This window comes from Nicotiana sylvestris, chromosome 5 (assembly GCF_000393655.2).
Source record: "Nicotiana sylvestris chromosome 5, ASM39365v2, whole genome shotgun sequence".
NCBI lineage: Eukaryota > Viridiplantae > Streptophyta > Magnoliopsida > Solanales > Solanaceae > Nicotiana > Nicotiana sylvestris.
Genome location: NC_091061.1, coordinates 28,761,859 through 28,785,161, shown reverse-complemented (window position 1 = coordinate 28,785,161; position 23,303 = coordinate 28,761,859). Strand labels below are relative to the sequence as shown.

General features: G+C 36.6%; 2 protein-coding genes across 2 annotated transcripts; both read left to right on the top strand.

The window, feature by feature from the left end:
* Positions 1–1,385: 1,385 nt before the first annotated feature.
* LOC104245053 (uncharacterized) lies at positions 1,386–5,741 on the top strand. Its single transcript, XM_009800609.2, has 4 exons — positions 1,386–1,865; positions 2,966–3,222; positions 3,944–4,392; positions 5,383–5,741. The coding sequence occupies exons 1-4, from the start codon at positions 1,747–1,749 to the stop codon at positions 5,647–5,649; spliced, it is 1,092 nt and encodes a 363-aa protein (XP_009798911.1). The 5' UTR covers positions 1,386–1,746; the 3' UTR covers positions 5,650–5,741.
* A 1,488-nt stretch (positions 5,742–7,229) lies between these two features.
* LOC104245054 (vacuolar protein sorting-associated protein 60.2-like) lies at positions 7,230–11,881 on the top strand. The gene is made up of 7 exons (XM_009800610.2): positions 7,230–7,477; positions 8,560–8,711; positions 9,607–9,700; positions 10,430–10,501; positions 10,628–10,739; positions 10,820–10,974; positions 11,637–11,881. Exons 1-7 carry the CDS (start codon positions 7,409–7,411, stop codon positions 11,688–11,690), a joined length of 708 nt encoding a protein of 235 aa, XP_009798912.1. The 5' UTR covers positions 7,230–7,408; the 3' UTR covers positions 11,691–11,881.
* The last annotated feature ends 11,422 nt before the right edge of the window (positions 11,882–23,303 follow it).

The window sequence follows — 23,303 nt, the reverse complement described above, 5'->3', positions numbered from 1 at the left end:
TTTTAGTATGTTTCACAGATTGGATTAGATCGGAACGAAGAAATCAAGGACGTGAAGATGTTGATAGCCCAGAAGACGAGGAACTTGGAGATATATTAACACATGGTAACCCATCCGAATTTAACACTCCAGAAGAAGGTCACTCAGTTCATATTGATTATGAAGAACTTACTAAGGCAATGCAAAACCTTTGAATTTATTCTTTTTTGGTTAGTTTACTTGTTGTTAAATGTAAAACTTTCAATTTGTAAGTTTGAATTTTGAAATAAATATAGCACTTGCAATTTATAAGTGCAATTTTTTCCCATCTTCCTTATATTCTTTATATTAATACAAAGTATTAATATAACTTAAAATAGTTATACAAAATACAAAAAAAAACACTAAACCCGGCCCGACCCCCTCAACCCGTAACTCTTACGGTTCAATTTTTACCCGGATAAATCCGAATCCATTAAACCCGGTATGCCCCAACCCGTAACCGACCCGGACCATAACCTGTACAGGTACTAAAATTCCCTACCCAGCCCGGCCCCGCCCATCCGTTAAACACCCATACTTTTCACGCATCAGTCAAGGTTAGACACCTCCAAATTTGGGGTAGGACTAGAAGTAGATACTTTCAACCTTAGGTAAGTCAAGTAAAAACTTATCCGCATCCTTTATTTACACTAAACCATATAATGTTACATATGTATTTATATATAACTTTTTCACTTAATCATGATAAATTGATATAACTTCATGTAAACATCTAAATTTAGCTTGTTATATTGAATGTGCCCAATGTGAAAAATGCAAAGATGGTATGATCCTTGGTTAGCTAAAGCCTAAAGGATATGGGTGAGAGCACACATCACTTGACCAATGCCGAAGTAATAAACGTGCATATACAATATGTCTTGCATCAATTGGCACGAAGTAAATACCAGACGCGAGTAAGGTTTTACCGATACTAATTATAGCATGTAAGGGAATAATTTCTGAGAATTTTTTTATCTATTGCATACATCAACTCAATGAATATATCACACGTGATTGTTCTCACGAAAACCATAATTAACCAATACTCATTTTTATCTTAATTTATTACTTAATCATGATACATTCATATAATTTGATGTAAACATTAGGTACATTGTCCATTGAGTATCATGATTTTGTGTCTCATCAATAAGGGTTGGCAAGAATTATCCATAAAACGAATTACAAATAATGATTAACATAAGGATGAACGGTTTGAAACAATTACCGAGAAATACGCAAGACCTGCCATGCAAAACCAGAGGAAGCTCAAAAACAGCCCCTCGCTCTACTCTTCACCATTACATTCTTTTTTACCTCTATTATACCGCTATTTATTCATCATCTTTCAATCCTTCACCCCCCTACAGAAAACAGTGGTATCGGCGATAACCTCGCCGGTGTCCCATTTTTCCCTTACAAAAATAAAAATAAAAACAAGAACCATTTTCATAAGCAGAAACAATAATATTCTAGGTACCAACAATTTTTTCAAGATTTGTTTACGTTTCCTGGCTGTCTTTTCTCATCCCTGAGAAAAAAAAACCAGGAAATTGGTTTCATCATATTCTTTTTCTTTCTAAAAAATTTTCAACTTTATCCTGTTATTTGTATATTTTGGAGGCCATTTTGGATAAGTTCTCTCTTTAAAACTTTATTGGGTATTTGGGTATTATACTGCTTGATTATCTTGATTAGTTTATATGCTGCATTTACGAATTGATGAGCATGGCGGATATTGGGGGAGAGAAGAAAAAAGTAGTGATAATTGGAGGTGGAGTTGCTGGCTCTCTTATTGCAAAGACACTTCAAGACGAGGCCAATGTTTTTCTCATCGATACGTGAGCATTCTTTTCTGCTTTTTTCCACATTCTATCATTATTATTATTTCGCGTTACATAGGGGGAAGGGGTAGTGGGAATCAAACCTAAATTTATCAGGTAGCGGAGCCGCATGCAATGAAGAGGATTCGTCGCAAAGTTATACTAGCAAATAGGAAAAAAATTAGATACCCCCACATATATAACCTATTCTAAACTCAAGCCTAACGAGCATGTATTTTTTTGAAACAAATACTCTATGGGAAATTATTAGAGAATAAGTGGAAATACTCTATGGCAAATAGGAAAAAAATTAGCGACCCCCACATATATAAGTGGCATTCTCAGATCCTTGATATTAGAGAATACGAGTTCAAATCTCAGGTGTGACATTTATGTATGCTTTTTAATCCCTTTGTCAGAATTTGTCTCCGCCACTAAATTTATTGTATAGGAGACTCCAACGGATACAACTGACTATAAGCCTTGGTCATTCTATCATCAGGTAAAGGCCGATTATAGCTAATTTAAGATTGAGGTTTAGTTGATATTTGAATGTTTTTATTGGTTAAATAGATACAAAGAAATTATTATAGCCCGACACAAATTAATTTGGAAACGAAACATAGTATATTCTTTCAATGATAGGGTTACGTGTCCCACATTGGTTGAGAGAATTAGTTGTTTGTCTTCTTATATAGTCTTTAATTGCCTTCACCTCATAAGCTAACTTTTTGGATTGAGTTAAATTCATGGTCCATTTTTTAACGTAGTATCAGAGCTATACCCTTCCCTATTCTTAGTTTACCCTTGTGTTGGGCCTCCATGTTATGTTGTTCACGCTCCAGATGTCCCGTAGTGGGCTTGCGGGGGTGTAACGTGTTCCACATTGGTTGAGGAATAAGTATTGTCTCCTTATGTGGTCTTGGACTATCCTCATCTCATAAGTTATTCTTCAGGTTGAGTTAGGGAAGGTTGAGTTAGGTCCAATGTCCATTTTTTGAACATAGCTTATTTTGTACCAATGGAAGAAATTATTGGCCAATAACATGGTTAATAGTAGTATTAATTTATTATTTGTAGTGTGTTCTTAATTAACTGAATGCAAGAAATGTGAACAGGAAGGAGTATTTTGAGATTCCTTGGGCAGCTTTAAGGTCAATGTGTGATCCTTCATTTGCAAAAAGAGCAATCTTTAGCCACTCCGAATACCTTCCCCATGGACATGTCATTACATCTTCTGCTGTTGACATCACAGATAAGGAGGTAGTAACTGCAAAAGGCGACAGAGTTGCATATGATTACGTTGTGATTGCTACTGGTCACTCAGATGTTAGTGGTTACACAAAAGATGAGAAGTTCTGTCAATATCAAACGGGTAACATCATGGATCAGTTGATATACTTGTATAGATTGCATGATTGATCTTTTTTTTCCTTAAAAACTTTGCTAGTAATGGAACCAAATGAATCCGAACAAAGCAAAATGAATATAGAGGATTCATACAATCAAACTCGAATAGTTTGCGATTGAGTTTTAGTTATTGTGTACCTTTCCTATTGAGATGCGAGAGGCAGGGTTGAGATGGTTCGGACATGTTAAGAGGAGAAACACAGAAGCTCCAGTTAGGAGGCGTGAGAAGTTAGTCTTGGTGGATATGAGGAGGGGTAGAGGTAGGCCAAAGAAGTCTTGGGGAGAGCTGATTAGGCGGGACATGGCACAACAATATGGAGATCGAGAATTCGGGTAGAAGTTAGTAGGTAGTCGAACATTTCCCTTTGTCTTCCTCAGTTCGATAGCATTAGTGTTAGTGTGATATCTTTTTGTTCTTAGATTGCTATAACTATCTAGCGTTTAACTGTTATGCTGTTGTAACTTGTTGTCATTACTTCTTTTCATCCTTTCTTTAGCCGAGGGTCTATCGGAAAGTACTTCTCTATCCTTCCAGGGTAGGGGTAAGGCTGTGTACAACTGTATTTCTTACCCTCCTTAAACCCCACTTGTGGGAATCCACTGGATTTTTTGTTGTTGTTGTTGTTCTTTCCTTTTTGCAGGGCTCATGAACAGCTTCAGTTTTACTCATTTTTCTTTGTTAACAGATCATGAAAAGATTAAATCTTCAAGCTCCATATTAATAATCGGGGGAGGACAAACAGGCGTAGAACTAGCTGCTGAAATTTCTGTAGATTATCCCGATAAGAAGGTTACCATTGTGCATAGGGGATCAATGTTGTTGGAATTTATTGGAGAAAGGGCAAGCAAAAAGGTAGTGAATTGGCTAAAATCAAGGAATGTTGAAATAATTCTGGGGCAATCTGTAGATGTAAGTGCTGTAAAAGATGGTCATGTTTATAAAACATCTGGTGGAGAAAGTATAGATGCTGAGTGTCATTTTATTTGCATTGGGAAGCCAATTGGTTCGGGATGGATAAAAGAAACGGCATTGAAGGATAGTTTGGACATTCATGGAAGATTGATGGTTGATTCTAATTTGAGAGTTAAGGGTCGAAGCAATGTCTTTGGCATCGGAGATATTACTGATATCCCTGTAAGTCTTCAAGCCTTTCTCTATAGTACCTTTCTTTTTCGTTTTGAAAACTCATATTTATTATTGTTACATTGTTATAACAAAATGATTATGGTAAGAAAATTGAAACATGTTTCCCTTACTACCTTGGAAGTCTCACTCCGTAAACAGCTGATATAATACTATGTCAAGAAATACCAAAGAGGTTATAGTGATCTCTTGTGCCAAATATTGTGAGATGCTTCTCAAGGAATCAACAGTTTCATGCTTGTTTTAATCATATGAACTGAGCTATTCTGCATTATGTACAGAAGACTTCAGTCTTTTTTCCTTAAATGATGGAGTACTTTTTAATGTGTATCATGTGTACTTCCTCTGTAAATAATCTCCATTTTGCACAACCAAACTGCAGCTTGTGATACGTAATTTCTTTTAGATTGTTTTAAGCAGAGGCGGACCTATGTGTAACCTTGAGGGGGTCACCAGACCCTGTAAATCTCGGTAGAAACCTTGTATATGTATATGTGTATACCTTGAAAATAGTTAACTTAAATTACGTAGCACTCTTAATTCTACAAGCCTTTAGGGGACATTGGTTGAGCAGAATACTGATGCCCTCGTCGCCTTAAAATCTTGATTGCGCCTCTGTTTTTAAGCAATGAGTCCTGCATAAGGAGAGACCACTTGTTATGCTTTTTGTCCATTTTTCTCACCAAGATTCGCTTACCTATATCTCGTTTTGATGTGTATATAGCCGATGTCAAATTTCTTCTTATTACATGCAAAAACCAACTTTGTATTATAATTGAGAAGCAACAGTAAGAAACATGATATAAACCTGAGCTGTCGATTAGGACAGTTTCACTTACTGCTTCTTACTTCTATATTTGCATTGTTTTACTGTGTGTCTTTTACAATATAAATGACAATAACTTGTATGTGTTGTTATATAAATGATGCATACATTTTATTACAATAAGAGATTATGACATAGTACTGGTGAAAATCCAGGAACTTAAACTAGGATATTTGGCTCAACGACACGCAGTGGTAGCTGCCAAGAACATCAGACTATTAATGAAGAACCCAAGTGACAACAACTTGAATGTATATAAGGCTGCTTTGCCATTGTCATTAATTGCTCTAGGCAGAAGAGAGGCTGTAGCTCAGTTTTATTGTTTATCGATGATTGGACGTATTCCAGGGATGATAAAATCTGGAGATTTATTCGTTGGAAGAACTCGGAGGCAACTTGGTTTGCTACCTGAACTTTCATAAACTTGTATTTTATCTGCAGGTTTAACATGTATTCTTTTAGCTAGTTCCCTTGTAAACATCATAGTTGTTAATAATATGGTTATATTCAGTTAGATGGGGTCTTGTTCTTCTCTTTGATTTTCTCTTTCTGTTCTTGTACTAGATTGTGGGGGCTCTGTAACCTACTGTTCCTTGCTTATCCTCTGCTTGTTGTGAATGTTAGTAAACATATAGGAGTATTACAGTTTGCAATTTATTGTTGAATTTAAATTTTCGTGGGTCATTTTTCGAGATTCACCGTGCGTCACCCACATCGTCAGAGTATTCATCGTAATCGAAGCCTGCAACTAGCTTTTTCTGGTGTGCACGTCTCCAAGCTCTTAAGGGTAAGCCAACCGAGACCCACACCTTCGCTTTACTATCGGCATACTCGCCCCGCCAAACTTGGGCTCTGATACTAAGTTGTTGGGCTAAACCAGCTCAAAGATACTCTTAACATGATGTAGTACTGTTCGCTTTGGACCAAGTCCGCACAATTTTTCCCAAAAGGTCTCACAACATTAATTTATATATAGGTTTCTAATCTTTTTAGTTATCAATGTGATATTTTATTCGCACATTCAATACTTGTAAAGTAATTATACATAAACCTCTTTCTTAAACATATTCATGAGCAAGCTCATAAAAATAATAACTGACCTGTTACAATTGGTTAAATTAGATTGATCCTGTAAGAAATCTTTTATATAACTTAATACCTTTATAATCTCCGCTCTCGACAATTTTTCATCATCATGAAAAGGCAGTCTCTTTCCCAATTCTTATTACTTGTCACCATTTATTTTGTCCAAAGAGAAATTGAAGTGGAGTACTTGTATTTTCTATAAATTCTTTTTTCAAAAAGTACCTTTTGACCCTAGGAACGCATGATTATTAGATTTTTGAGCCGCAATTCAAGTTTGTGGGACAACTTGATGACCAAGCGGTCACATTCAAATTCAAATTATATTGTTATGAGTTCGAAATTAATTGACCTTTTGACTTGCTGTTGACAAAATGGTCTAATCTTACATGCTTAAGCTAAATCCAAAGGCAGCAGATCTTGTAGTAGTAAAGGCAAATCACCTTCCAACGTGCATTGTATTTCTTCTTTTTGTATTGTATTTGAATTTCACTTCTAATGTAATCATTAAGGAACTAAATTCAATTTTTCCGTTTTTAACAAATTTGTGATTATTTGAACAAATATTTTGTGCACAACTAGCACGAAATGCCATAATGGATAGAACTTATATATACCAACAGTGTAAATATATTCTTACAATATTAAGTCATCAAAAATATATCTATATATCTTTCTATTACAAAAAGAAAAACAAGGTAAATGCAAAAAACTCGTGACACACGAAACAAGAATAATATATTCTCCCTCTTTGGGTGTCAAGAATAAATGTTTTTATTTTCTAATTATCGACCCTAATTTCAGGTCTATTTTCATAAATGTATAAATTTTGGTACGAGCCTAAAGTATTTAAAACACAAAATAATTAGTAGCATATTTTTATTTTTATTTTTATATGTAAGGAACTGAAAAGGTTTTACATATTTTTAACTTTTTTCGGACAAAGCACAACGGATCATTTGTCAGAGTAGTACACTCGTACAAATTTATCAATTTCAATCAGTTGTGAAGCGCAATTGCCTTACAACTTAGCAACTCCGATTGAATCAGAAACCCTAAATTTTAAGACCGACGACGAAGAAGAGGAAAGGTAGAAAGATGAAGAGGGTTTTCGGCATTAAGAAAGAAACACAACCTCCTCCCTCCGTTCAAGATGCTTCCGATAGGGTAATCTTTTTTCTCTAACAAAACCAAAGCTGTACTGTAAATACTGCTCAACTATGCACATGCACTGCAATGTCTCTATCATTTTCTGTTTTTTTTGTTATTGTTTTTTGGGGCTGTTTCGAACGGGTATTCAATGTTTTCTGCATTTTTTTTACTATCAATTGAACTTCCTCTGATCTGAAAATAGTGGCGGGTTCGAGGATGTATACCATCACAAGTACACCAGATCCCAATGAGCTATTATATTATTGTTATTATTATTATTTGTAGTAGTTGAGGTAGGATAGGTGTCATGCAGAAGCGAATCTAGGATTTAAATTTGATGGTTTCAGACTTTCTATTCTAACGACTGAATCCGTAACACTTTTGGAATTATGGGTTCGGAATTTAAGTATTTGTCAAATTTCTGGTATAATTAGTGATTTTTCACATATATCAATACTCCGTGTTGAAAAGACTGGTTCAGTGGAACACATTGGTTATATTCTTCATCGCCCTCTGCTGCTACGGGAAGTCCTCGTGTTGTATCCTTCAGTATGTAAATTCGAGCTTGATGATCACTGCATCTATTTTGTAAATTTTAGATCAAATCTTTATATTTTTTATAATTTAAACTAGTCATAGAAACTAGATAAAAAGTATAACCCTTTTGGCAAAAGTTTTAGAAAATGTTGAAAAAATCGTAGTCAACGAAATATTGCTACTCTTGAAATAGTTTTAGTGCAAACATGCTTCTTATGACTTCTTATGATCTGATCATACGATATGTGTCAAAATGGTTGCTCGATTAGTATTGAGTGTGGAAAAGAAAATGCTTTATTTTTTATCCCTTGAATGTGATACGAGTATTTTATGAACCAAAATTACATGAGGGAATTGCAGCGGAACTGAACTTCTTTCATTTCTTTTCTTGGGCTGTTTCACAATCTTTGGCAGTAGAATGAAAATATGGTTGCTTGTTATGGTTTCCAGTTGATTCACCCGGAATATTTATCTATTTTTCACTCTCAGCAGTTTTGATGATTACTACTGGTTGCAGGAATGAGTAATCTGATATTTTAAATTGCTTCTTGATTGTCCAGATTAATAAAAGAGGTGAGACAGTGGAAGAGAAAATCAAGAAGCTTGATTCTGAACTTGCAAGATACAAGGAACAGCTGAAGAAGACTCGACCGGGTCCAGCTCAGGAAGCTATAAAAGCTCGAGCAATGAGGGTTTTGAAGCAAAAGAGAATGTGAGCTATAATAATATATTGTTACCTCGAATGTGATGAAGTTAAAGTGGCTTGTCAACAATCAAGTTCAATTACTTGTTAATGAGTTATACTGACATTTCAAGTCTAACGATTTGAGGTCTGGAATAAACTATTAAAGCACAGTAAACCAGGTGTGAGCTATAATAATCTATTGTTACCTCGAATGTGATGAAGTTAAAGTGGCTTGTCAACAATCAAGTTCAATTAGTTGTTAATGAGTGTATACTGACATTTCAAGTCAAACGATTTGAGGTCTGGAATAAACTATTAAAGGACAGTAAACCAGGCTCCTCTCTCTCGCTCGCTCTCTCGCTCTCTTCTAGCACACGCACACACGTGCACACACACTCAGCCTCTCTCCCTCAGAACTTTGAAAGACATGGAAAGTTAAGATACAAACTTGGTGCTCCTTGGTGTGACAATATAACGAGAAATAGAAACAGTGGGTTAGTCATGTTTAAGGACTTTTTATCTGAGGTCCATTTTTTTAAAGAGCTTCAGGAAATTGAGCTGGTTCCTTAATGCAGTTCCTACAAAAGCCATGCCGGGTTTTTAAAGAAAGATAAGAAAAAAGAGGAGACAATCTAGCTTCCTGTGTTTCTAATATGATTCTTCTACTGATATCACTTGGTTATATTTGAAGCAAAGCAAAAGTAGCCGGACCGTTAATTTCAGTTGAAAGAATCGAAACACTTAACTGCACTCTTGTTTTCCCTTTGTTGTTTGTGGTCGAAATTACATTTTCAGACACTACTTAGGCGTAACTTTCTCTATCAGCCGAGACACACTTCTTTTGCTTGTTTTTTCAGTCTTAGATCATGTGTTGACATTTTGTTTTCAGAAATGCTTAAGCTGTCCATTGAATAATCGACAGGTATGAAGGTCAACGTGACATGCTATACAATCAGACGTATAACCTGGACCAGGTCTCATTTGCTGCTGAGGGAATCAAAGATGCTCAGCAAACAGTATGTTAAATGGAGTTCTTCTCTTTCCTGAGTTACATTTTCACAATTCCAAAGTCCAAATTTTGTCCTATTGCATATTACTGTATATCGATTGCTTGAGTGGATAATTCTTAACTGCATTACCCCAAAAGGAGAAGACACCATTTCCATCTTGATATTCCACAGATCCACAAGTCCATAAACATTTTTTGTTTAAGTTCATGTATGGATAGTAGCCTGTAAATCGGAGATCTAGAACATATTGTGAAGCATCATTTTGTTTTAACAACACATGCTGCTTGAATTCTAAAATGCTTTACTTTAAACTTTTGACTGATTTATATTTATGGAAGTAGAGAAAAATTAGCTTAAATTATTGACTGGCAATCATCCAGCATGATTACGGATAGTTAGGCTTACGAGTTGCTGTGGTTGACAGACTTTTCAGCTATGTGAAATTCATGTTAAAGTTGTCTTTTTCTTGGTAGCGCCCCATCGGGCACAGCTCAAGGCTTGTCAAGCGAAGCTTATTCTGTAACCTGATTGGAACCTGCTGCCTACCTCCCTAGAGGTAGGAGGACAACCAATTTGTCATGAGGAAGGGATTTCTTTTTGTGTCCCCTAGAGTTTATTATTCTCCAATTCGTTCCATTTTAATTTGAAAATTGGTGTTTGAAGGCACAATTGAACAATTGGATTCATTTGTTTGGAGTGGGATTGGCGATTATTAACTTGGTTTTGTCTCTTCAGATGGCGGCTTTGAAGTCAGCAAACAAAGAATTAAAAGGAGTGATGAAAACTGTGAATATTCAAGACGTAGATGTATGTATTCTCCATTACTGTTATATGTTTTCTTTTAAGTACCCCTAAGTTTCATCTTTTCCTTTTTATTTATATCTATGGTTTTGAATTTTATCCATATCGTGATGGTCTTCTGTGTAAATGTAGAACTTACAAGATGAAATGGTGGACCTGATGGATGTAAGCAATGAAATTCAAGAGACTCTTGGTAGAAGCTATGGTGTGCCCGATGACGTTGACGAAGAAGAGCTCATGGGTGGTAAGATTTTTTTAGCACTTGTACATTTGAATATTCTAGTGAAAGCATGTTTGATGAGCAGTTAGTTACTTCTTTATCAGAGCTTGATGCTTTGGAAGCGGACATGGAGACTGAAGGTGAAGGTGTCCCTTCATATCTACAGCCTGATAAGGAACCAGATCTTGATTCAGAGCTTAACTTGCCATCAGCACCAATGGGGTATGCACCAACACCAGCAGGCAGAGCTAACACCCAGGTAAAATCAGATAGAGCATAACCTCGAAATTAATCGACTTCTTCACTGTTAAACATGTATGTATGTATGTGTATCTATGTATGTATATTTGGAGATAATTACTTAATTTTAGTATACATTTTACCATTGTTATTAAAAATTGTGTACTTTGTCGCTTAAAGCGATGAAGCAATATGAAGCAGCGCATTATCGCTCTTTGAGGGAAGCTATGTGCGTTAGAGAAGTGTGCGCGTGAAAGAATGATGCGCAAATTGATCCCAATGAGAAGTTGCTTTTTTAATCTAACTTAAAAGAGTTGGATTAGTATCAACCTTATTGAATATTGGATGCTAAAATTAATTGCTTATTGAAAATATTTGATCATTATAGTACTAAATTCATATATTTTTCGAATTTATAATGTTCCGTAAATTGTGTGCTTCCCTTGATTGTTGCTTCAAGCAACATGACCTTATCTCCTTTTTGCGCTTTTTGCTTTTAGAAACACTGTTTTTACATAAATTACATCATATATCTTAAGCATTAGGCTGCATCTTTCTGAAAGCACAACACCCCCATCCTGAATTTTCTCTCTTGGCAGTTTCTCAATACTGCCCATGTTCCTTCTTTTGTTGTTTAATGTTTAACTATGTTGACAACTTTTTCTGACTTGTGATGCACAGGCTGAAGATGAACTAGGATTACCTGCTGTCCCTCGTGCATCGCTTCGTGGTTAGGAGAGTTTTTGAATAACTTGGTGTAAAACAGAGTGTGCAGAGCATATGCTTGTTGCTAATTACTTCTCTGGAGGATTAAGGGTGATTTAGCATAATTATAACAGTCAGATTTGTGATTAATGATTGTATGCTCATTTTAGAATCCTAATCCAATATCAATAAAGAACAGAAATCATCTGCTGAGTTCGTAAGACTTGCGTCTTTTTTTCCATGCAGATTCTCTCTCTCTCTCCCTCGCTCTTTGTGTGTTTTGTAGCATGCTGATTGGACATGTAACTTCAGGAGAGGGCGGTTTGGCACTTCACCCTATAAATCATGTAACTTGCCCCGAAATGGAGAGCACTATTAATATATGGTTACCATTGTCATAAATCATTTCTCCCTTGGAATCCAGGTCTGAAACTGTTTCCGGGCAACATATGCTTTTGATTATATGTGATCTATCGATGGAGTTCATTCTTTCCGGGATTATGACGGGGCATTTGCATCTATACCCGCTTTTTGGGTCACGTTTTAACCTGTGTCTGCTTTGCAAAAAAATTGTAAGCATACCCAATTTTTCGCGTAACTTCAGCATACGGGGCTGAAGTAGCAAAGATAATCACGCAAAACTTCAGCATTCTAGTAGACGAGACTGAAGTAGCAAGTGTGCTGAACCAAGTGTGCTCAAGTTTTTGTTTGTAATTGCTGAACTTAAGCATAGTAGTTAAATTTTGGTTCTCTATTTGTTGAAGTTTTTGTTTTTGTAACTGGCGAACTTCAATTCTAGAGCTAAAGTTTTTATTTTGTAACTGACGAACTTCAGTTCTAGAGCTAAAGTTTTTGTTTTTGTAACTGGCGAACTTTAGCTCTAGAGCTGAAGTTTTGTTTAGTAACTGACAAACTTCAGCTTTAGAGCTAAAGTTTTTGTTTTGTAACTGACGAACTCCAGCTCCGATCACTAGCTTTATCACGATCCCTATTCCAAATCCGAAGAATCCCAATATTGTGCTTATGAATCCCATCTCAAAATCTTCTGCAAGGAAACAGAACAATCATTTTTGTTTTTACATTCCTACGTGTAATGAAAGCAAAAATCTTTAGAATTAATTACCAGAACCACCAAATATTAGCAAACGGGGGGGGGGGGGGGGTAAATTTCTGAGATTTAGAGGTACATGAAGATGAAATATATTATTAACATAATCAAGATTCAGAAGAAGAATAGCAATAAAAGAGCATTAAAGAAATGGCATTGAACAACGACCTCTCGAAAAGTCTGTAAACCGCACAATGTTAAGTGGCCTATCGGATTGAGGGCGGATATAACTTTGAGAAGGAGAAAGAGGAGGAGAAAGGGGCTGAAGTTATTTAAAAAGTGGGTACAAGTTAAAACTTTTTTAAAAAATGGGTATAGATTAAACGTGCAATTTTTACAATTATGACAGATACGCGGGCGAACGTTCTTTTATTGGTGGGGGTGGGGGGTCTCTGGAATTTTACAGAAAAACTATTTATACTATATATTAACAAAAAAATATACAGTTTTTGACTATTATTTTTAAGGGCTGCATAGTATAGATTTTTCTATTTATTTAATTAAGCATGAAGTTTAAATAAAAAAGGACTTGCGATACTTAGATTGAATACATGCAAGGTAATCAAAATCACTCTTACAATGACTTGCGACACTTAGATTGAATACACATGCAAGCTATCAAAATCACATTTATAGCTAACAATTAAATAAAAGGTGATAAGAGTCTGAAAATACTTATATATAATATTCTAGTATTATATTAAATCAAACAATTTAATTTTAAATATAACAACTTTGCAAAAGTTCATATGTATTTGAAAATGCGGAACACAAAGTTGCAAATACCTATAAGATACTAAACCAGGAAAGTGGTTTGAGCCATGTTAAAAGAATCACCAAGAAAGAAATAATAATTAAATCTGTATATAATGATATCCAAGTGTATATGGGATTAAGCAAATTACAGTTTTACAAAGAATCTTCTACAAGCATTAAGTGAACCAAAGATTCCTTCCAAAATTCATAATAGTTGCTAATATGAGGATGAAGCCTCCATAATTTCAAGTATGGAGTAATAAATATAATAAATCATAATTATTGAGTCATGAACATGACTCTCTAAGACCATCTCCAACCCTAACACCAAATTTCACATCAAAATGGTGTAACACCAAATTTACTCCAACCATTACACCATTTTTTACACCAAAAAAGAATATTTCTTTTTATATTCTTCTCTCTCTTCTATATTATATTATTATCTTCTATTTAAATTTTATTTTTTATTACTTTCAAACAAATTCTATCTTTTTTCCATATTCATCACATATAATTCAGATTCACCACTTATATAATCAGTTATTACAAAATTATTTTAAAGGATAAATCAACTAAAAATGAAATCATTGATAAAAGATAATTAAATAAACTTATGTTTTATGTTTTAATGTAATTTCAATTTTAATGTATCCTCCTTTGATGTACTTTTAATTTTAATGTATTTTTATTTTATGTATTGTTAATTTTCTTTTTTAAATTTTAGTTTTCACTTTTCAATTTTAGCAACATTAGATATCTTACATTTGCATTTTTCATTTTAAATGTTTATATTTCTTTTTATACAATTTTAATAATAATAAAATTAACTTATAATTTTATATAAATATAATATATACAAAATTAATATATCAAAACAACAGGATATAAAATTAAAATTATAAAGATCTTAATATAAAAATTAATTATATACACAATATATGATAAACTAAAAGTTCAAAAAAAAATAAAAAGATGAATAAAATAATAATAAATTAAATTTGGTGTTGATGAATAGTGTCACACCAAATTTGGTGTGACACTATTCACACACTAAAATGGTAAAAAATTTGGTGTTCTATTGGAGCAAAAAAATACCAAATTTAGATTTGGTGCAAAAAATAATGCACTATTGGAGATGCCCTAAGAGCAGCAAACATTAAATAATTCGAGTATTACGTTTTATGATATATCTACACTATATTAAAAATACGAACACCCTTAGCGAAATGTCGTTCGTCTTTTTTACCCTTTAAAAATAGATTTCACAAGGGGTAAAATTGTAACTTAAATTAACTTCCTAATATTTAGGATTTTCAAATCAACTTCAATTAATACATAGCCTAATATTTAGGACTACAATGTATAATAAATTCCTCAACTTAGATTTTCTCTCTTTGTTAGACAATATAACAAATCCTTTAAAGCTGCAAATCTCACACGAAGCTAAAAACCACAAAAAAAACTAACGCCACAAAACCTTGCCATCATCAACGCGAAGTAATACTACAAAAGTTTACTTGTTTAAATATTATTATTATTATTATTATGTTTAAATATCATTGATGATTCTTTTCGGAGCATGCTCCAAAAATTAAGCACAAAGTAAACAAAATACAAAGCAATCCGGTTGCTCATTCAAAATATTATTGATATGAAGTAATCTCACAATTGATATGTAGCTTTATTTTCTGTGCGCGTGCTCAAAAATTTAGAAAATTATAAAAATATACTTATTTGCCAATTTTCTCCAAAACAATGAGCCAAGAATATTCATAGCATGCATAATCGTACAATGAATAATCAAATTATATTTTTACTGCATACAATCTTTTTTTAAAAATATTTGTTAGAAGTTAGAATATACTATGAATCAAATCACAAAATACATGACTGCTTGCGCCAAAATGATCTCAATTCCAATCGACAAAAGAAATATTCTTTTCTAATGACAAAAGAAATAAGTTTACTGTGACCGAACTAAAAAACCAAAAAAAAAATTTATTTTACATGAAAGAATTGTTTTAACTTCTTATAGAAGTTCATGCGACGATCATTATCCTCATTATCTAAGACCGCAAGCTACCAAATTTTTGGCTTTAGAACCGAATCGAGACAGTGAAAATAAAGAGATATAACACAAATACTTCTTTCGAATAATTAATTATGCTATTTTTTAAAAAATAATGTAACGACCCGAACCGTCGTTTCCTATATTTTCATCCCGTATTCCCCGTTAAATGCTTATTCATGTTTCAATATGTGTACTTGGTGAATTTGAGTCAATTCGGATCGAGTTTGGTATGAAATGGGACAATTAGTCTCTTTAAGGAAGAATTAGTTTGGAAAAGTCAACCGGACGTTGACTTGTGAGTTAGAGGGCTCGGAATTGAATTCCGATGATTCGGTTAGTTTCGGGGGATGATTTAAGGCCTAGGAGCGCAATCGGAATTAATTTTGGAGGTCCGGTGAAGAAATTAGCTCAATTTGGCGATTTCCGGTTGATAGGTGAAATTTTGATCCGACGGTCGGAATAGAATTCCGAGAATTTCTGTAGCTTCGTTTTGTCATTTTGGACTTGTGTGCAAAATTTGAAGTCAATCGGACGTGATTTGATAGGTTTCGGTATCGGAAATAGAAGTTGGAAATTCTAAAGTTCATAAAACTTGGATTGGAGGTTGATTCATGATTTTAGCGTTGTTTGATGTGATTTGAGGCCTCGAGCAAGTCCGTAATGTATTTTGGGACTGGTTGGTATTATTGGTCGGGGTCCCGGGGGCCTCGGGTGTGTTTCGGATGCCCAACGGGTCATTTTTGGAAGATTTTTGCCGTTTTGAGCATAAATGTAATGATCTAAAGGTTCATTTTTAGTTCTAGAGATCCAAATTTGATTTCGAGACTTCCAGAATTTAAATCATGAATTATAGGACTGATCTGGAAATTTTGGTTTAATTTCATCAAGTCGCGATTGGGTTTTTGACGTGAAATGTGAGTTAATTGTTTAACGAGCGAAATGGGTATTGAACTGGGCAAACGAGCTCCGAATTGAGTTTCGATTGAAGGGTTATGTTCGATTATTATTTGTGACTCATAGGAACAAGAATCGTCTAATTCTGAGTTCGTATGATGGAGTTAGAGCCATTTTAGTAAAAAAATGGCTGTGCTGCAAATTTCTTAAAAGCTGTTGTATTTTCTGCAGCAGTGAACAGTATCCGCGCGTGAACAGTAACCGCGCGGGTGAACAGTGAACAGTGACCTCACGTGCATGAAAAGTGCCCCCCGAGTGAACAGTACCAAAAATTTCTGGACAGATTTAATGTCCAGCAGTCCGAGTTTGGTCATTTTTTTTTTGACTTCCAAGCTCGGATTTTGGGCGATTTTTAGCAAGAGATCTTGGAAAATCTTGAGGTAAGTCACTTGTGATTATTTCTACTCCATAATATTGAATTATCATCGAATAATCCGACTAGATTACATGTTTTTGAGGAGTAAATTGAAGATTTAGGCCTAGGGATTTGAAAATAAGATTTGAAGATTTGAGGGGCCATTTGAACTCCGATTTTGGTAAATTTTATATGTACGGACTCGTGGCGAGACGAGGAATCCGGTGATGTGACTTTCGTAATTTTTCGAGAAGTGGCCGGGGCTCGGGTTTTGCGAATTTCGTGAATTTCGATATTTTTCGAGTCTTTTCGATTGGGTTATATTCCCTTAGCCTATTGTAATGTATTCGTTGTGGTTTTGACCAGATTCGACGCGCGAAGAGGTAAATTCGAGAGGCAAGGGCATAGCGGAGTAGACATTGGACCGTCTTGAAGTGAGTAATGATTTTAAATGATGCACTAAGGGTTTGAAACCCCGGATTGCACAACATACTGCTATGTTGAGATGAGACACGCGTTGTATGACGAGCGCGGGGTCATTTACTATTGGGGATTGTGACTTGGTCCATCCCAGTTGATATTTTTACCGTGTAATTGATAAAGATTTATTATTTTTCACTATGATTGGGCTTATTGCCATATTTGGGCTTCGTGCCAATTATTTGAAATCTTTTGTGAATTTATATCACTATTTTCCTCACGAATTGAAATATTATTTGAACTCAGTCCAATTGAATTATATTATTTTGTGAACTCAGCTACATTTATACTCAACTCGAGATTTAATGATATTTATAATGCTGTTGAGCTGAGCACTATTGTTTTACTGATGCCCAAGAGGCTTATGATTATTTTCTGGACTGATTGAGGCCGAGGGCCATACGTGAGGATATGTTGAGTGATGTGAGGAGGCTTTCAGGCCTCGAGTGTTATATGAGGAGGCTTTCAGGCCTCGTGTGTGATGTGTGAAGGCTTTCAGGCCTATTGATATTGCGCTTGGGCTGTAGGAGCCCCTCCGGAGTCTGTACACACCCCCAGTGAGCGCAGGGTACCCAGGTGAGTTGGGAGTGGGCCCGAGAGGCCGTTGCTTGTGTGTGGTGAGTTGGGAGTGAGCCCGAGGGGCTGATGTTGTGTGCTGGTGAGTTGGGAGTGAGCCCGAGGGGCTGATACTATACTGAGATTTACATATTGAGCCCGAGGGGCAAGCTTTTGATTTATCCTTACTGTGGAAATTATTTGTCTTTACTGTTTTAAAAGAAGAATTATCTGATACTCACTATTTTACTGTATAACTGATTTTACTGCTTGGGATAGCGCTATATTGTGCCGTTATGAGATTTCATGTTTTCAGTCGTTATTTATTTTTATTACTCACTGGGTCGGAGTACTCACATTACTCCCTGCACCATGTGTGCAGATACAGGCAGAGCTGAGTTCGCTCCTGAGCGCTGATTCTTTCCAGACCAGGCGGTGACTAGGAGTAACGAGGTAGCTGTTGACGTCCGCAGCCCCGTTTTCTCCCTTATCTTTGTTATTTATGATAATTCCAGACTTTGTAAAATATTAGTAAACTCTGTAGTAGCTCATGACTTGTGACACCCCGATTTCGGGCTGAGTTGGGAGGGTTTTCCTTGTTCTATCACGTTTATTTCGCATTTAAGATTATATTGCCCATGATTTAGATTTATTCCTGCTAAGCAATTATAAAGAGATGTACTGTTTTGTTGATTGGCTGGTCTTGTCCTCACGAGAGGCGCCATCACGACCGGGTTGGGATTTTGGGTCGTGACAAAAAATCTTCTTTATATAGGTACAACGCGTGTACACTAAGACTAGTAAATGCAATGTCATATAACGCATCTCAAATTAATTATTTTTGTATTATAAAATACCGTCAGTAAATAACTACACTTATGTAATACACAAATTGTAATTTTAAGAGTTCAAAGAGCAGCCGTTGTTACATTAATCTAACGCGACTAGTAAATGCAGTGTCATATAACACATCTCAAATTAATTATTTTTGTATTATAAAATACCGTCAGTAAATAACTACACTTATATAAGAAATGTATACACAAATTGTGATTTTAAGAGTTCAAAGAGCAGCCGTTGTTACATTAATCTAACACCAATAAACGATTAAATTATTACACCGTTATGTCACATTGGATACAATAATTTCTCAATTAATTCAATATTCACTTGAAGATAATACAAATTGTATGGGTCAAAATATGACCATAGTGGTCGTAATAAGGGGTCGACCAAGTTATAATAAAGCACGCCGATCAAAGACCATTGGATAAAAGGGAAAAGAGCTATATATACGGGGGAGCTCAGAGAAGGAGAGCAACCACAACAGAGGAAATAAGAAAAATCTCTTGTTTATCGACAGCTACTTCACTTCCCCTTCTTTGCTCCCTTGTTCATGATGCATCTCTGCTCTGGATGTAAGATCATCTCTCATGTTTGATGTACGATTTTTACATTAATAAATCTTATACATTCCTACTCTTCTTTGTTTCACACTTTACATGCTTGGATCTGAAATTAATTATGTTTGGCTAAGATTTACCTTCTTTATTATCAATAATTAGTTTGACAAAAGAGTTTTAAACTTTTTGCCCGAACAATTTGGCGCCGTCTATGGGGATTTCTTAGCAAATTTTTTTAGTTTCCTTCAGATCTAAAACCAGCGAAATGTAACCACTCACTCGAAAGAGTGATAAATAAACCTTACATGCTAATCTAGATCAGGCTGCTACGTAAAAGTAGAACTTATAACCAATATCCACGCAAAACCCACATCTCGCCAGTAGCGATAGATTTAGCATGACGTATGCACATTTAAAATAGGATCATGGTCATATGGCGTGACCACATCCCCTTTGACACATTCACCTTGTATATTAACCCATGTTCCCACCCTTTATGAGAGGATGGCAGTTCGATGTGCGGTCCTTTGAAAGAATGGGCACATCCTGCCCTACTTTCACATTCCCCCATACATCGAATGGTCCATGAAGGAAGTATGGCATGTCTCTCTTGTTGTGGGTACGAATTGAACGAGATCAGACCGGGACTCGATTTCAACATTGCAGTAAGTGAGGGAAAGACCAACCCACGCAAAGCTTAGATGCTGCTAAAAAAACGGAGCTGAACACGGCCTCCAAATCTAAAACCACCATTCCATCAACCATTCAAACAACAGACAGAGCAAGCAACGCTACAACGCCGCCCCCCTTTCGCCGATCTGTTAGATCGAGGTACGGAAAATTTCATTTTGGTTTACCCTCTGTTGTAGGTTTAAACAGGAACACGAGCACCCGCACGGGCAACTGAGCTAAGGAGCATTCCAACATTCCAACTAGAAACAATGGAAAGAAAACTACTACCAAATAATTGAAATGCCGCCCACCTCAAATACCTCAACTCCTGAAAGAGGACACACCTCAAGTCGTACTCTCGTTCCCTCACCTGGGTTTCGCCCCAATCGGGTTCTCGCAGAAGTTTCTAATGGGGCGACGAAGGGGATGTCTCAAAATTCAAATATGATTCATCACCCCGCATGTTGACTACTTCCCCAGACCGGGTGATGAAAGGATTAGATACATAGAAACTTCTTCAATATATGTATGAAATGAACATGTACAACACTCTCTAGTAAGCGAAACAACAACATTCTATACTCCATGTCATCGTATTCTCCAATGCAAGAGAAATTAAACAAACTGAGACTTACCTAGAAAACGAATTGTATTCTCCAATGCAAGAAAAATTAAACTGGGACTTACCCAGGAAACGTATTGTATTCTCCAATGCAAGCAAAACTAAGCAAACTAGGACTCACCCAGGAAACACAGAAATTAAGCAAAACTGGGACTTCCCTAGGGAACGCCTAAAATTCTCAACAAAAAAAAACGAGCACGCCAGGATCCACTCTGACGTTTACACAGACAATTTGGTGACTTGTGGTTCTCCAAAATCTGACAATGAAACAATGGGTTAATATTTCAATTTTAGCTCGAAATAACACCCCTACGGCCAAAGGCCATCGCCAAAAGAAGAATTCGACCTCGCTCGAATTACAAAGGGTTAATATTTAAGACTTTAGCTCGAAATAACACCCCTACGGCCAAAAGCCATCGCCAAAAGAAGAATTCGACCTCGCTCGAATTACAATGGTTTAACATTTCGACTTTAGCTCGAAATAGCACCCCTACAGCCAAAGGCCATTGCCAAAAGAAGAATTCGATCTCGCTCGAATTACAATGGGTTAACATTTCGACTTTAGCCCAAAATAACACCCCTACAGCCAAAGGCCATCGCCAGAAAGAAGAATTCGACCTCGCTCAAATTATAATGGGTTAACATTTCGACATTCGAAATGACCCCCCACGGCCAAAGGCCACCACCAAAAGATAGATTCGACTCCTTTCGAATCGTAACCGGTTAACGTTTCAACCCTGGTTCAAAATAGCATCCTCACGGCTAATGACTTTCACCGAACCAAATGGGTTGTTATCTCGATCTTACCCTAAATAACCCCTTTGTGGCCACCGTCCATCGTGAAAAGAAAAAAAAGGGGGAAAAGAAGAAAGATTCTTTCAACTTCGTTCAATAAGTCAGAAATCTACTTCGCCCCAAGTTTGACCCTGCTTGAACATATATGAAAAAGTCGACTTCGCCTAAACTGGTAAGTCGACTCAATCCCACTCAAATGTTCAAATCGAAACTGACTTCATCCGAAATGACGACTCTAGATTCGACCTCGGTCGAACCAGAAATGATTTCGCCTAAATCGACAAATCGAAAGCCAACCTCTCCCAAATAAACAAGTTCGAAACGATTCCATTCAGACTCGCATGACGAGACCCTACTCGGTCCGGTCGAAGTTTGAATCCCCAAAAGTAAAAAAAATATGGGACTCTCCATACAAAAATCCGAAAGTCTACGCCAAAACAAAAGATGTAACAGGCAAGAGGAAGGGAAAGAAATCCAAAGGATATACAAAGGCGAAACAATTCTTTCATTTTTATGTACGTGCGCAATGGCTGCACCTTACACATGGCCGAAACAGGCCAAATAAAAAAAAACGAAAAATAATAACAATAAATATACTAAGGCAGCAACAAATCTTCACTCGGTGCCATCACCTCCGTCCTCCCTATCATGTTCTCCAGGAAACTCTTCCTCAACATCGCTTTCGCTGGCCTTCGGTGTCGCAGGGTCATAGCCGCAGTTGACGCGAGCCTCTCGTGCCTTAGCCCGAGCTCCTTCATAAGCAGCTTCAGGAACATTGCCCACCTCCCACAAACTCTTTTATATGTTTCGTTGGGCCTTAGCATGAACCTAGAGCTCATGCAAGTGTCTAGGAACAACGGCTGAGGAAGATTTAACTTGGGCCAACAATTGCGCCTTTTCAGCCTTGAGAACAGCGACATGATCTCCCAAGTTCGAAACTTCACGGTCAATTTTGCCAATGTGCTCTTCGAGCCTCGCCTCTTTTAGCATGGCCATTGCTCTATGAGATTCCTACTCAGATTGGAGGATGTGGATAATGTCCTCCAACGCTGCCTCTCTTGCCACAGTCGACACCCGAGCGTTCTCGGCATTCTCCAACTCGGACACTTTCCTCTCCAGCTTGGCCAATTTCCCCATCCACTCGGCACTTAAAACCTCCACTTTGGTGACATTTTGATCAAGTTCAGACTGCAACGACAACACATTCGCTTGAAGATGCTCTCACTCTGCAGTGACCCCCTTCCCCAACTCAAGTTCTTTATCCTTTGCACGAAGCAACTCCTAGAACTCACTGATCCTACGAATAGACTGCATCAGCTCCTGATCCATTTTCTCCAACTCCTCCCCGAGAGATTGATTACTTGTGCTCGCCCTGAGCCGCTCATGCATCTTACGACATTTGTTGCGGTAGCGTCGATACTTTTCCAGCATCATCAGAAAGATATTGGCCCGAGTTTCGGCCCTGCGAGCACTTTCAATCTCCAGCATGTAAGACTGAAAGCAAAGAAAAAGTCGATGAAGGACATTGAAGCCAAAAACAAATTAACCAAAAGAAAAAACAGAGGAGAAACCTACCCTTAGGCCCATAGCGGCCACTTCATGCATTAATTCGACGTTGCTAAGGTCTCGAAGAGCCTCGCACTCAGCCTCGGAGCATAAAGGTCAAATTGCGGCACCAAACCCTCCGTGTCCCGCAGAAGATTGAGCTCCGATGGAATCTTAAGTATACGAGAAGGACCTCTCGCTCTTACCACAATATGGGTTAAGCCCTCCTCGAACATCCTGACATCATCAGGATCGAGGTTGGAGTCAGACTCGTAGTTGTCGACTACGACACCTTTTCCCTCTCTGTGGCCGAAGAAGAAGCTC